This window comes from Curcuma longa, chromosome 2, assembly GCF_044706935.1.
Source record: "Curcuma longa cultivar G26 ecotype Majalengka, Jawa Barat chromosome 2, ITB_CL_G26_1.1, whole genome shotgun sequence".
Lineage (NCBI taxonomy): Eukaryota > Viridiplantae > Streptophyta > Magnoliopsida > Zingiberales > Zingiberaceae > Curcuma > Curcuma longa.
In genome coordinates, this window is record NC_133862.1 from 13,658,984 (window position 1) to 13,674,135 (window position 15,152).

Here is a 15,152-nt window from a genome sequence, read left to right on the forward strand (position 1 = left end):
TCATCATGTAAATGCAGTTGATCATTCACTACAAAAAATATAGGGTATTAGCAACGAAACTTTACAATGAATATTTTTCGTTGCAAATTTGCAACACAATTTGAAATGAAATATATTTTCTTCGCCAATTTGCAACGAAATTTGTGATGAAAATAGTTTAGTTGCGGAAATTACGATTTACTAATTTAAAATAACTTTTATCGTAAAAATCGTCGCTAATTGGCGATAAATCCTAAATTCGTTGGCAAATTGACGATGAATCCTAAATTCGTCGTCAAATTTTGGCAACAAATTAATTTTTCATCATCAGATTGGCAACGAAACCCTTATTCGTCGTCAATTGACAACAAATTTGGCAACGAATATAGATTCGTTGTCAAAAACCCTAACTTATCCTCCCATCCCTTTCTCCTTCTCCTTCACGATTTTTCGTGTCTCTGCGACTCTCTGCTCTCCTCAATGACCCTGCGACCTCGATCTTGAGTTTTCTCTCCTCTCCGATCCCTCCGGCGACTGCGATGGCGACGCGTTAGGTGACGGTGCAAAATGGTAAAATCGTTAACTTTCTTCTCTTTTCCTTTCTTCCGCTCCCGGCGGGCCGCTGACGGGGTGCTGGTGGGCCAAATTGGCGATGAAAATCTTCTTTTGTTGGCAATTTGGTGACTAATACCTTGTTTGTTGCCAAATTTGGCAACGAAAAGAAGTTTCGTTGCCAAATTGGCGACGAAAATAATTTTCGTTGCCAAATTTGGTAACAAACAGGGTGTTCATCGTCAAATTTGACGACGAACATTCCTTTCGGCGTTAAATTTGATGACGAAATCAGGATTTCATCGTCAAATTTGGCGACAAAAATTCTTTTTTGTCACCAAATTGGTGACTTTCTTATAGTTTCTCTATTGCAATGAAATCAGTTTTCATCGCGACATTGGCGACGAAAATAAATATTCGTCGTAAAAATTGCGATGAAATGAAATTTTCATTGCAAGTTACAAATAGTGAATTTTGCGATGAAAATATTTTCATCGCACAATTGTAATGAATTTAGTGACGAAAAATTTATTCGTCGAAAAATTGACAACGAATCAATTTTTTTTCATCGTAGAATTTTGCGACAAGTTATTATCGATGAAAAAATTTTCATCACAAAATTCATCACCAAATGATTTTGTGACAATTTTTTTTTTTTCATCGTAAAATTCATCGCAAATGATCTTTATTTTTTAATGATTCTAATATAAATGAAATATTAATATTTAAAGTTCAACAACTATATAATATATTAAAAACTAGTAAAATAAAAAGTACGGGAAGATATTCTATCTAATCAGCAATTATATTTTTAAAGATAGAGAAAAATTGATCGTTAATCGATCATTAAATATCATTAACGATGAAATTTTTCTACCCATGCTGATTATTTTTTAGTGACTCTGAGTCAGTTGCCCGCCCGCTTTCGCTTACTCAACTAATTTCTCTCTTTCACTCTTTTCTATTCCTGTCATTACGAGTCATCCACTTCTTTTCCGGTTTCTGGCCAAAGGAAATAAAATAAAAGTAATTAATTATGTTTATTTATTTAAATAAACTACGCAGAGAATACAGTGATTTTTTTTAATGATAAGTTAATCAATTAAATGGATCGAATTTTTCACGATCAATTTTATTTTAAAAAAAATATCAATTTTTTTAATTTTAAACTATCGAAAACATCAATCGCATTGATGATGTTATGATTGATAAAAATATTTTAATTAATTTAATAATCGATGGAATATATTATATACACACAATTTCATTTTGATGTTAAAATTTCTCTGTTATATAATGATTTCATGACCATTTATGAAGAAGTAAATCGAGAAATTACAGTTGATCATAATCAAAAAGGTACCCTATTCAGGATTTGAGCTGTAAATTAACCAACTTTGTACTATAATTTTTAAACAAATCCAATTTAATTAAAATAAAAATGGTAAAGTAAATAAAATATAGTAAAAAAAATGTATTATATAAATATTTTTTTAATCATTTACATCTCGTCGTTAATTCGTCGGCCTGGTAAAATCACAAACCCAAAACCCACAGCCTCGGCGTCGATGATGGCGACGCCACCCACAGCGGGTCAAACTACCCTCCTCGCAGCCATCTACATCAGGAATCAATTTAAGCAACACGAAGGCCACTACCGTGCGGATCCGTCCTGCCCTTTGTCTACTTTGATCCTCTCTCTTGGATCTGTCGGGTTCGGCGGCCGACGACCCAGAAGGGGGAGGGATGGAAGGGGAGAAGGTGGAACTACGGGCGCTGCGCTCGCTCGGGCTCGGATTCGACCTGACCCACGACTTCCGCCTCCGGTTCGCCAAGGAGTTCCACGGCGGCCGCCTCGTGCAACTCGATGAATCACGCACCCGGGATGTCTTGTTCCCCGGGGGGCATGTCGTCCGTGGCGTCTCTGAGGATATCGGATTGGATAAGGGCGATCGGATACGGTTCCGCTCGGATGTGCTGGAGTTCAATCAGGTGAATCTTGTATTTTTTTTTTTCTCCGTCTGTTTATTTTCCTTTTCGGCCTTGGATGATTGCTGGGGGCTCATTTTTTTTTAATGGGTTTGATAAAAAAAAAAAGAACTAGTTTGCTGGAAAGGAGTGTCATATAAGGATAATGAGCGATCAGAGAATTTCCTTTTCTTTGATAATTTAGGGTAGTTCTGTTTAATCTTTATAATAATCCTAAGTACGATAAAATGGCAATTAATGATTTTCTGCTCTAGAGAATCGATATAGAGTCCCTCCCTTATTGGACTTCTTCAGTTCTACTTTTGTCCAAAAATTCAAGCAAAGAGAATGCTTTTTTCTGCCTTGCCAATCGAGTACGTATAACTGTATAAAGTTTTGTCAGGTGGAGAATGGTCTTCTGGGATCTTTTGATGTTCTACAGGATCGAAAGTAGAATCTCTATATGTGTCGTCTAAGTTCTCATTGTATTCAATATACAAAAGTAAATTTTACTTATTTGCACTCCATTTAAGATTCGGTAATCCTTTTCTACTTAATTGTTTAGCATTGGGATTATATTGTTCATATCATATTAACACTTTTTTCCTTCATGTAACAGATGTCCGAATTACTGAATCAGAAGTCTTCAGTCCAAGGAAAAGTGCCTTCAGGTTATTTTAATGCTCTTTTTGATTTAACCGGAGCATGGTTGGAAGATGCTAAAGAGACAAAGTATCTTGCTTTCGATGGATATTTTATTTCCTTGTATAATTTACACCTGAAAGCTTCTCCTTTGGTTCTCTGCGATGAGGTAAAAAAGGCAGTACCTTCGAAGTGGGATCCTGTATCCCTCAGTCGGTGAGTACTAATGCGTTTAGAACTATGGAGCTATTTTATGACATATACGTTTGAGATCATAATAGTTTGTGTAAGCTACAATTTAAAGATGGACATTTTAATTAATTCCTGGTTTCTTTTCTACAAGACAAAGAGATAGGGACAAGGTGGCACTATTGTACACCACCTTGAAATGGTTTCATGAAGCAATGATGCCTTTTTTCTTTCTCTCTCAGTTTTATCAGGACATTTGGAACACATATAATTGTAGAAGTAGCTATAGGAGGTCAGGATGTAGTTTGTGTTAGACAAACTTCTTCATCAACAATTTCAACTACTGAGGTAAAGATGCATCTTGAGTATCTTGGAGATTTTTTATTTTCTGATGGAATTAGTCGTTCTCCTCTACATCGGAAAACCAGAGAAGGCAAGAACAAGGTATAATTACTTGTTTTGATGTTGACTTGTCTCTATGGAAGAATTGGCTAATGTCTTTCTTTAGCTAGGCACCTGAGGTCTTCACAAACATCTTGCAATCTAACACGTTGAATCTGGCTTTTTATTCAGAATCTTCAACTAAGGAAGTATGACTACAGACATTACCTTGTCATAAATACTACTGCATTTTATTTCTACTTGAAGTTGATGATTTTGAACTAGATATTTTCATTTATCATAGGGACTCACAGTCATTTGTTCAAAAAGAGGAGGTGATGCATATATGTCAACTCACTCTAACTGGCTACAGACCGTGCAAAACAGCCCTGACGCAATCCTCTTCAAATTTGTTCCCATCACATCTCTTCTTACTGGTATCCCAGGCAGTGGATATCTCAGCCATGCTATAAATTTGTACCTTCGCTGTAAGTTAATATTGGCATAAGTGTGCTACTAGATTATTTTCTTAGTAGGCTATATTTTTTGGAAATTGATTTGCTCTGGTACATATACCCTAGACTTGTTTAAGTAGTTCATGGTAGCAATGTTATACGTGCCAAACATTCTGATATCATTTTTATAGTCGTTTAAAAGAATATTCAAGTTGCATTTCTGAACCTTCTGTAGTAATGTGGTTTTTTCCACTTTGAAAGAACAAATACATTTGTGAGGTTCAAACATTTCATGGGACCATTTTATTTTATTATTTAAAAAATCTCAAATTGGAACAGCTTATGGGCAAGCATATGTGTTTTATGCGTAGCATAACACCGAGGTGACACATGGCACATTTTTGAAAAAAAAAATATGAGTTGACTACTTCTTCATTCAAATTAAAATAAAAATAAAGAAAAGAAGATGTTGCACGAGCTTTGACGACCACCTCTCAATGTCCAAATAGCCACATAAGTTCTGGCATCTGCTTGTTATAAAAATTTTAAATTTGTATATTTATTGTTGAAAATAAAATAAAAATAAAAATGTAACTTTTAGTTTTGAGTAAAAAATCCAATTGAACCAAAATAATATTTTTGATTTAATTTGTAGTTTTTAACCATATTAATTTGATTTGACAGAGATTGATCAGATTAAATAAAATTTCACTTTGAGTTGGTTTTGGTTGATTATAAAGAAAACTAAATAAAAAAACTATACTTGAATGACTAATGAAATATTTTTTATCAAAAATTAAAAATAGTTTTTACTGTCCAAATAGAAAGATCAAATCAAACAGGGATAAAAACTTCAATCTAATATGTTTTGTTTGGTTAGAGTAATTGACTCATAATAATTGGAATAAGATTTCAATTTGGTTGATTGCAAACTAAACTAACTTGAAAAACTATATGTTTTCGATAGATTTTTCTTTTTTACTTTACTCCTAATACTTAAACTACTTTATTAGTGTTGTTGAAATTAATTTGTTTTATAGTATACAGTTGTTATTTCTCATTATACTATTGTTGAATTATAGCGTTAGCTTTCTAATGTATTTTCCCTGCACAATGATTGGTCTGGCTCTCACTTTCATCTGTTTGTAAAATTTATACTGGAGTCTATTTGCTTTTTTAATCTTACAAAGTGGCCGTACTTTGATCTGAGAGCTAAATAACAATTTCAGAATCAATGATGCTATTTTTCATTACTCATTTTGCATTATTTTTGCTCAATCATGTGCTTTTGCACTTGTCAGACAAACCATATCCTGAAGATTTACAGTATTTCTTGGAATTTCAAGTCACTAATCAGTGGGCACCAATGTTCAATGAACTAGCTCTTGGACCTCAAAGAAGAAAAGTCTCCTATCCCAAACTGCAGTTTAGATTTTTTGGTCCAAAGCTTCATGTTAATACTGACCAGGTATAGCTTTCACATGTATCATTAGTTCCCATTGCCTAATTTGACATGATCCTATTTTCAGAAGGCATGGGATCCTTCTGTAGTTCTCTCTTCTTTTCTTGTTGCATTTTCCTGTTTGCTATGCTATAATGTTTTGAAGCTCTCTTTTGTATCTGCTTCACTGTTTGTTACAACCTTTCTTATAATATTGTTTATCTGTGTTCTATAACTATTGAAAAGTACTGGCTAAGTTGGATGGAATATACAAATCCAGAGCATCACTAATCCCAATATCTTGCACATGACACCCTTAGGTTTTGGTGGGGGAAAATTGAAGAGATTTCAGACGCTACATGGTTTTTAAAATTGACCAATCCCATGGCTAAGTTGGATTAGGATAGGTAAACCATGATTCAATATTTGTCGAGGAATTGGTTGTTCAGTGATATCAATCAGAAAATACTCAAGTCATTTAAACATACTTCACACTGCTCTAGCTTTAACTCTAGCATGCGATATTGCCACACAAAAAGGTTAGAAGCCAACTATGGAGGATGAATTAGCAATCAATGGAGGGGAAGAGATGCTCTATATTGGTAATCATCTGAATGCAAACTTGGTCAAGGAGGAGGATGCAGGTGCAAAAGGAGATGAAGCAAAGTGCACTTGTATAAGAATGATTAGCCAATACCATAGGTTATATTCTATTCTATGAACTAATATTGTTCATAACTTATTATACTACGTAGATAGTGAGATAATTATTACTAGGTGTATCTACTAATAACCAGATGTGGATAATGAGCTAACATTATTTGGTTAATTTATAAATATAATATGATTAATAAACTGTTTTTACAGATATTTTAGCAGTTAGATAATAGGATATTAATGATGATTTATTAAATTTCATTGATAATTATAATAGTACTTAATAGTTTAATACAATATAGTATAATTCCTTCTTAATTGCCAATAAAATTTGGGAAGGGCATTATTATTTGTTATTTTGGAAATATGTCATGCATTAAATAATTTTTTTATTCTTTTTTTTTCTTTTTTATCCCTTTCCTAATGGCAATCTCATCTGTCTGATACTGCCATCGTTTAGGATTTTGGCCTGATCTTGGGAACTATAGTTACTGCCCTAGGAGTTGACTAATTTTGTGTTTACTGATCTAAAGATTTTGCTAACTATGGTTTGGTGCATACTCGACTGGTTTCAGCCTGATGCTGAACTGGGCATATCGAAGCTAAATACAGAAGAGTTTACCTAGTACTGGCTATTCAAATTTCTGCCTGCTTTTGTTCTTGGTAGCCTTTTCTGTGTGATATTTCATTTGAATCATAAATCCTTTCTGTGCCGTCACAGCCTAAACTTTATTATTGAGAATTGAATTGTGAAACATGAATTTGAGCTTTAAGATAGCGCTAGCAAGTGAGTCAGCACATGATCTACTCAATTATTTGTTATTTAATGTAACATGAAGAGACAATCACTTATTATCGAATTCCAAGTCTCAAAGCACTACCCTACTGGTTTGTTACAAGTAATTGTTATATGTATTTACTTGATATGATAACCACCCTGCTTCATATTACAATGGTAGTATCTTCTCTATCCAGCTAGGTTATTTCTTTGTTTTTACACTTGGTTTGGTAAATATGTGTGAACAGATCCTCAGTGCTTTCTTTCTGCAGGTTGAAACTAGTTCACAATAATTGAATAGGTTTATTTGTACTAGGTTATATTGATCAGATTTATTGGAGCATTGGAACACACTATTCATTCTTATGTTTTATGCTTCTGGAGTTTGACAAACACGATTATTTGGTTTTCTTTTCTTCAATGTCTGAATGATTTTAGGTTCTAAGCAATCAGAAACCAGTCATTGGTATGCGGTTATACTTGGAGGGGCCCAAGTGCAATCGATTGGCCATACATTTGCAGCACCTTTCAAGTCTCCCCGGCATACTCAGAAACAATGATTCATCTTGGATATCAGAGTGGCAAGGATCTGAAGAACCAGACCCAGGATACTTTGAGCCTATCCAATGGAAGAACTACTCGGCTATTTGCACGCTGGCAGTGAAGCATGATCCCATTTGGCTCCAAAGGGTATCCAACGGTGTGTTTGTTGTCATTGGTGCACAACTTGTCACAAGAGGGAATTGGTCTAAGAAAGTGCTTCATCTTTGCCTCCGATATATGCACATTCCGAATTGCACCATTCGAAAGACAGAATGGTCTCGCGCTCCTGCATCTTCTCTGAAGGGAAGCTTCCTGACAAATCTAAGCACCACATTTAGCACACCATTCACACCAAGGGATGCACCACCACCTGCAAAGAATGCCCCTCCGCAGTTGAATTCAGGTGTGTATCCTGATGGGCCACCTGTGCCAGTTCAATCAAGAAAGCTCTTAAAGTTTGTCGATATGGCTGAGGTAGTCCGCGGCCCTCACAATGTGCCAGGCCATTGGCTTGTAACTGCCGCTAAGCTCGCCAAAGAAAAGGGGAAAATCACCTTGCACGTAAAGTTTGCCTTGTTGAATTATTCGGCTGAGGCTGAGATGTTCAACTAATGTTCATATAGTTCTTACTTGCCATGTAGATTTAAGAGTTTCCGATTGCAGGACCAAGCCAATTTTGTGCACCATTGATTGTCTTTTCATCCGTATTAAAGTTGTACAGGTATTAGCAATAATTTGCACTTAATTCTTTCAAGTTGTGCCATGTTCAGTCTTTCCTTTTATTTTTCTCTGCTTCTAGCATTTCATATCCAGTTTCCTATCGAGGAAGAAGACCTTCACTCGCTACTCGATTGTGGTTATTTTGTTGAATCATTCCATCCTTGATTTCGTTCAAATGTAGTGATTATAATTTTTTTAAAAGTATTTATTTATTAAAAATATAAATAATAATATAGTAGAATATAGAGTTTGAATGTCGATCTCATCTAGTGGACTAGATTAATTGTTGTTGTTTATTCATGGTAACTGGCTGTTTAGATCAATCATTTATTATTGTGAGAAAAATACTATTTGATTACTTGCACTGAAGAATAAAAATGGGCAGGTTATGTAGCAAAATTAAGTAAATAACAAAAGAAAATTAAGTTGCAATGGTTAAATTAGACAAGGAAGGTGCAAATGGACAGTTAGTTAAGTGATACAAGAATATTAAATGGCAAAAATAAATTCTATAGTAAATGAATTAAATTTCTTGGCAAAGAGGTTAAAAAAATACGATAAAGAATTAAATTAAATTGTGAAAAAGTAATTAAATTACAATGAAGAATTAATTAAATTGAAATAAAAAGATTATTAAATTATAAAGAGAAAATCAAAGAAAAAATAAATTGTAACGAGAAAAGCTAAAATAATTATGATGAGAAAATAATTAAGTACGATTAAATTAAAAAGAGAAATATTTAAATTATAATTAAAATAATTAAAATGACATGAGAAAATAATTAAACAAGAATAATAATTAAAATGTGATGAAAAAGATAATTTAATTTGAAAAAGGAAATATAATTGCAACAAAAAATAACTAAATTATAATAAAAATAATAAGAAAAATATAATAATACTAACGTGAAAAAAACTTTAATAATAATAATAATAATAATAATAATAATAATAGTATATATATATATATATATAATCTAACTATCCAATATCGGTCGATTAATCTTAAAGATAAATAATTTTTTTTCTAATTTATCCATCAAATAAATTTAAAACATAATTTATCAACATTCAAAATTTAAAACATATATATTTTTATCTAGAGCACATATAATTCGGTTCTGCAAAAGGTGAAATCCACCATCTTAACGGTCCATACAGTCGGCCCCATGACTGTCTGTAAAAAAATAAATCAAGAAATTATAGTTGATCACGATATAATTCTGTCTCCATAGTTACGTCACTTTGATGGAATATTTTTTAAAGAAAAATCTCACTATCAAAAATTTAAAACAACTTTGCTCTTTATATATATATACTCAGATAAATTTGAATAAACAAAAACCTCATGATTGTCCTTTGGAAATGACCTTTCTAAAAACAAGCTTCTCTATTTTACGCACAAGATTAGAGAATAAAATTTTAGATCAATCTAAGATGTATACTTTTTTCTTTTTAAAACTTTTAAATTTTAAAACAAGCTTCCTTATCTTACTTAAAATTAGGATAAAAGGTAAAAGAGCACCCATTTATTTCTAAATCGTCGGAAGCGCTTGTCCCATTTTAATTTTTTATAAAAAAGATATCTCATCTGCGGAGTCAGATTTGCACGAGAGGAGACCACATTTTAAATATTTAATATTTAATTATTACTTTTAAAATACAAACTTAATGAAAATCAAAAACTTGGAGGAGCGGTGGCCCCTACCTGCCCCCCTCGTGGCTCCGCCCCTGCATCTCACTATTCTACTATTACTATTTTATATTATTATCTTTCGTCTAAATCTTAAATCTTAATTTCTAAACTGATTGAGTATATTGTAACAGTTACAATTTGATAACTATTATATATGTTATAACCGCTCTAAATCGTAACTACTACACATGTTATAACAGTTACGAATCGTAAATGCTACAACACGCTCGACAGACTTAACGTTCAAAAATATTCACGATATAGCAACTATAACGCAAACTTAATCTGTTCAAATATATTCACGTTGTAATAGTTATAATTTCATAATTGTTACAACGTAGATTCAATCTTATTCATCTACCATTCATATAATAATAACTACGAAACTGTAACTGCTACAATACAAATTTGACTTGCTCACTTAACATTTATATTATAACAGCTATGAAATCGTAAATATGTTATAATAGCTACAAATACGTCTGACATACTTAACATTAAAAAATATTTATATTATAGCAACTATAATTTCATAACTGCTATAACACATATTTAATTTATTCAAAGATATTCACATTGTAACAGTTATAATTTCGTAATTTCTATAAACATAAATCAATCTTGTTTATCTACCATTCACGTTGTAACAACTATAAAATCACAACTACTACAATACGAATTCGATATGCTCACCAAATATTCACGTCGTAACAATTATAAAACTATAATTGCTACAACGTAAATATTTTTTAATGTTAAATATATCAAATGCATTGTAAAAATTACAAAACTATAACTACTATAATATATATAATATTATAATTTCATAGTTGTTATAACATATTCGATCAGTTTACAAATTAAATGAAAGCTATGGGCGGAAGATAACCATACTGAAAGACATTTAGATAAACGTATGCGGCAAGATAATGAAATGGAGCGCCCTTCAAAGTGAAACGTTCTTTGATGATTTGAAAATAAATAAAGATCGTCCTTTTGATTTGAGCCCATAAAAATAAGTAAAAAAAATAGAAAGCACAATTAATTGAACATTGAAATCACTAAAAAGAAATAGAAGAGTTACCGAGATGGAACCCTAATATGCATACGAGAACAAATCACACACAAAGTATAACCGTTTTAAATGAGTAGTTCATTTTAAGCACGATTTAATTTAACTCCATTATCTTATCAAACAACCTTACACAATATAAAACTCGGCTAGGCTTGCTCATTTACAGCCCTACGCACAAAAGCATGTCTTGATAAGATAGCGAGGTAATTGGTTAATGTGAGATTAACCAAGAAACAGCAAACAACTAACCATCGTAATTGGCAAATTTTGTCAATGTGAAAGTAAATCAAAAATAACATAATCTTACCTAGGGGCCTAAACCACAATTGATTACAAGAAAATTGTAGTACACTAAACAAGATTGTGAAAGTTTTAACAAGATAGCACAATTTGATTACAGAATCTTTGCTAACTTAGATATCATTGACCACAAAACTTGAAATAATAAGATCATACATACAAATAACTAAAATTCTTTAAAAAATCAAGGCAACTTCTACAATTTTTTCTTAAACTGACAGACTTAGTAAAAACCTAGACACTGGATTTTAGCTTGTCCATTAGAACAAAGCATAGTGTTCATGATAACAAAAGATACTGTCCAGTAACCAGTTTTATTACCTGCTAGTGCACTAATTAAGCCAATTATATGCTTCTTCCCTAAGTAAATACTGAGTTCAATTTCCAAACTTAAACATCTCTCGGTTCAAAATTTGCCCAAACATCAATTAAGAGTGCAAACTCTCTTGGACCAGACAACCACCAGACAAAGGGCCTTCTACCACGGAAGAAAATTACAAATGCAGAAAACATTGCCAGAAAGAACAGTTATCAAATAGCAAAAGAAATTAATGGGACTGCCTACTACAAAAAGGAGTCCTTGAGCATTAGTAGTACCAAATGGCAGCAAGAAGCCTCTGAATAGTGTCCCTGATTGGATCCCTCCATTTCTCTGACCAGCTCTACTTTTGTAGGCCCCCGATTCCGATGGCAGAATTTAGTGTACATTAACTACGAACTCCACCAAGAGAAACCTAGACATCATGACAAAAGGCTTCATCTCTGAAGCATTTAGCAGCATAAAAGATAAGTAACAAGGACGACATTATGTTTTGTCAATTAGCCTTCGGAGTAAGCAATGGCTGCACCACCAGCCCAGATGGTGCCCATGCAATGCAAGAACAGTAAAACAGTATCATCCACACGAAGACTACAGTAAGCCTAGAACCCTAGGTGGTGTTTCAGAGCCCCTCTGGGGCTCCTCCGCCACTTTTGGGATTCTCGTTTGCATCGGAAGGATTATCGGTGTGCTTCCTGGAGGAGCCCTTGCAAAGGTGGACAGGATACTTGGCAGCATTGAGATCCAGCTTCCTGAGGGCAGCCTTCCCAAGGTCCACCCCGCACATGTCTGAGAGCCTCACGAGGTAGAGCAGCACATCAGAGAGCTCCTCCCCCAGGTGCTGCTTCTCCTCCTCCCCCCAGTCCGGTAGCCCCTTGGCCACCTCACCTTTCCACTGGAAGATCTCCGACAGCTCCCCAACCTCTCCTACCTGCAGAACAACAGCATAAAGATGAGGAATCATAGTGCAGCGATTTAGGGTTATAAGCATACAGAGGCAAAAAATTTAACAGCTAAGAACGGTGATCCGATCTAATGGTCTCCAAAAAGGCAAAAAAAAAAAAAAAAAAAAAAACCCCACCCTTTTTGGGTCTCATCGAATGCATGCCACAGACCAAACAAAAAGAAAATAGGGAGAGATTTCGAGGGAGGGAGAGGAGCGTACCATGGCAAGGAGGAGGTTTCTGGGGCTGTGGAATTGCTCCCAGTCCCTCTCCCTTGCAAAATCTGCCATTTTCTTCCTCAAGCTCTCCAGGGTCACAGCCTCCTTTCCTGCCATTGCCTGAGAGGAAGATAGAGACATCGATCGCTTGTTGATTTCTGCAATATTCCTCCTCCCCTCGGGTCCTTTTCTAGGGTTCAGGCCAGGGAGGGCGACTGGGCGAAGACGAAGTGAGTAAAGCGAGCAGCGCATCGCGTTCTCACTCTCTCAATGGGGAATATAATTTGGGTCGGTTGCCAAGAATACGCACAAACATGGAGAGATGAACCATCGCATATTATGGTTTTTGGTTTTTTACAAAAGATCTTTTTTTTTCTCATAGAAATAATCTTTTTTACAAAAAAACCTTTTTTCCCCGCAAAATTACATATGCTGTGGCTTTTTTTTCCCCCTAAATTACATATGCTGTGGCTTTTCATATCTTCCGCCTTTATATTAGAGATATATTTGGTATCTAATATTTGTTATGATCATTTGAGAAAATTATCACATAATTATCTCTATTTTAGGAGTTAAGTAGATTTTGATTAATTTTTGTTCCATAATTACGTTCTTTTCGATATGATGTTAGACATTCATTTAGTTTCCTTTTGTGGCTATCTCTATAAATTTGCATCACTATACTATAGCCATGCATCCTTGAGGACTTAGTCCCGAGAATCTATCTCATAAAGGGTAGATCGTACGTAGAAGCGCACATATAGGTTAACACTTCCAACATGCGTATGATGCATGTTCCTCATTTTGGGGCTGACTATATAAAATGATATGTTACGGGTGTTATAACCCCCCTCAGGGAGGCGGTCATCTACGACTTGGCCCACTCTACCCAGCCGGCTCAGCAGCCCCGTTCGGACCATTCAGTTCGAAGCCCAGCTCTGCCCATCCAGTTCGGCAGCCCAGCTCTGCCGTTCGGTTTGGCAGTTCATCTCTGCCCCTTCAGCCACAGCAGCTCAGCAGCCATTCGGCTCGGCACAGCTCAGCCTCATTCGGCTCGGCACAGCTCAGCCTCCATTCGGCTCGGCACAGCTCAGCCTCCATGCGGCTCGGCACAGCTCAGCCTCCATGCGGCTCGGCACAGCTCAGCCTCCATTCGGCTCGGCACAGCTCAGCCTCCATTCGGCTCGGCACAGCAGCCTCCATTCAGCACAGCCATTCCATTCGGCTCGGCTCGGCAGCCCTCCACTCAGCCCACTCGGCACTCAGCCTACTCAGCCCATGCAACTCGTCATAATAGTCTGCTTAAAGTCATCCTTGGATGTGACTTATCAAAAATGGTCTTCTCAAGACCATGCCTTGTCATATCAAGGTCTTCTCAAGACCATGTCTTGTCATATCAAGATCTTCTCAAAGCTAGGCTTTGTCATAAATAGTCATGCAATCAACAAAGGATAAGCAGCCTCATCAAAGCATTAGTGAGAGGAGTTGTCAAGCATTAATTGGAGATGTGACATGACAGAATAATCTTCCCCATACCATATCTTATCATACTTTCCAAGGAACAACTAGCATTAATGAAGGTGGTCTTCTCGAGGCAGGGTCAATCCTTCCCAAAAAGAGAGAACTCCTCTCCGATCATGAGGGAGGAGAGCTCCTAAGGTATAAAAAGGGGAAAGGGGGGGGGGGGGGGGGGGGGGGGGGGGGGGGGGAAGAGGCTTCAGGCTCTCTCTTCTGGATCTCTCTTACTCTTTTTATCTTTTTTGGGCTGAGCATTTCATTACAGTATTTTTATTTTACTGTACTTCTTCTTCCTCCTGACTGGGCTGACTTGAGCGTTGGAGTGGCCGTCCGGGGACTCCCCGGCGCTAGGATGACCTCTGTTCTCCTGTGATGTTTCAGGGCCTTCCGGTGGTTGATCCTCTCTCCTTCCTCGGTGTGGAGGCCCTCTCCAGCGGGTGCAACCCCCTCTCTTCTCCTGCATGCTGACTGGTCCAACGACGCGTCCGGAAGCCGATCTCAACAGGAACATAGCCAAAGTTAAGATTGATGAAATCTAAGGTGAAGGTTGCAGGCAATAACATGTTAATTTGTTCTATCATTGAGGGCAATAACATGTTTTGGTAGGGAAATGAACCTATAGATTGTCCTAGGTCACAAGAGATTCTATATGATAGATCACCCACCCTCTCAGCCAATGCTCAAGATTAGATACTTAGCATGCGCATGACTTGTGGAAGATACACCACAATGATTCAATAAAAGTGTCGTGTATCATTCTAACCACCATGACTCTAG

The 15,152-nt window shown here is 35.7% G+C and overlaps 2 protein-coding genes across 2 annotated transcripts in view; one reads left to right on the forward strand and one right to left on the reverse strand.

Annotated features, from left to right (window-relative positions):
• The first annotated feature begins 2,223 nt into the window (after positions 1 to 2,223).
• Positions 2,224 to 8,339, forward strand: LOC141822241 (MACPF domain-containing protein At1g14780-like). The gene is made up of 7 exons (XM_074709683.1): positions 2,224 to 2,523; positions 3,119 to 3,357; positions 3,573 to 3,774; positions 3,843 to 3,920; positions 4,016 to 4,199; positions 5,468 to 5,634; positions 7,481 to 8,339. The coding sequence occupies exons 1-7, from the start codon at positions 2,278 to 2,280 to the stop codon at positions 8,195 to 8,197; spliced, it is 1,833 nt and encodes a 610-aa protein (XP_074565784.1). The 5' UTR covers positions 2,224 to 2,277; the 3' UTR covers positions 8,198 to 8,339.
• Positions 8,340 to 12,120: 3,781 nt separating this feature from the next.
• Positions 12,121 to 15,152, reverse strand: part of LOC141821660 (uncharacterized) — a 6,222-nt gene continuing 3,190 nt past the window's right edge. The window contains exons 3-4 of the mRNA XM_074709023.1: positions 12,861 to 13,121; positions 12,121 to 12,626 (exon numbers count right to left, since the gene is read on the reverse strand). Of these exons, the coding sequence (XP_074565124.1) occupies positions 12,318 to 12,626; positions 12,861 to 13,121 (570 nt within the window). The 3' untranslated portion in view covers positions 12,121 to 12,317. The remainder of the gene's footprint in view (positions 12,627 to 12,860; positions 13,122 to 15,152) is intronic.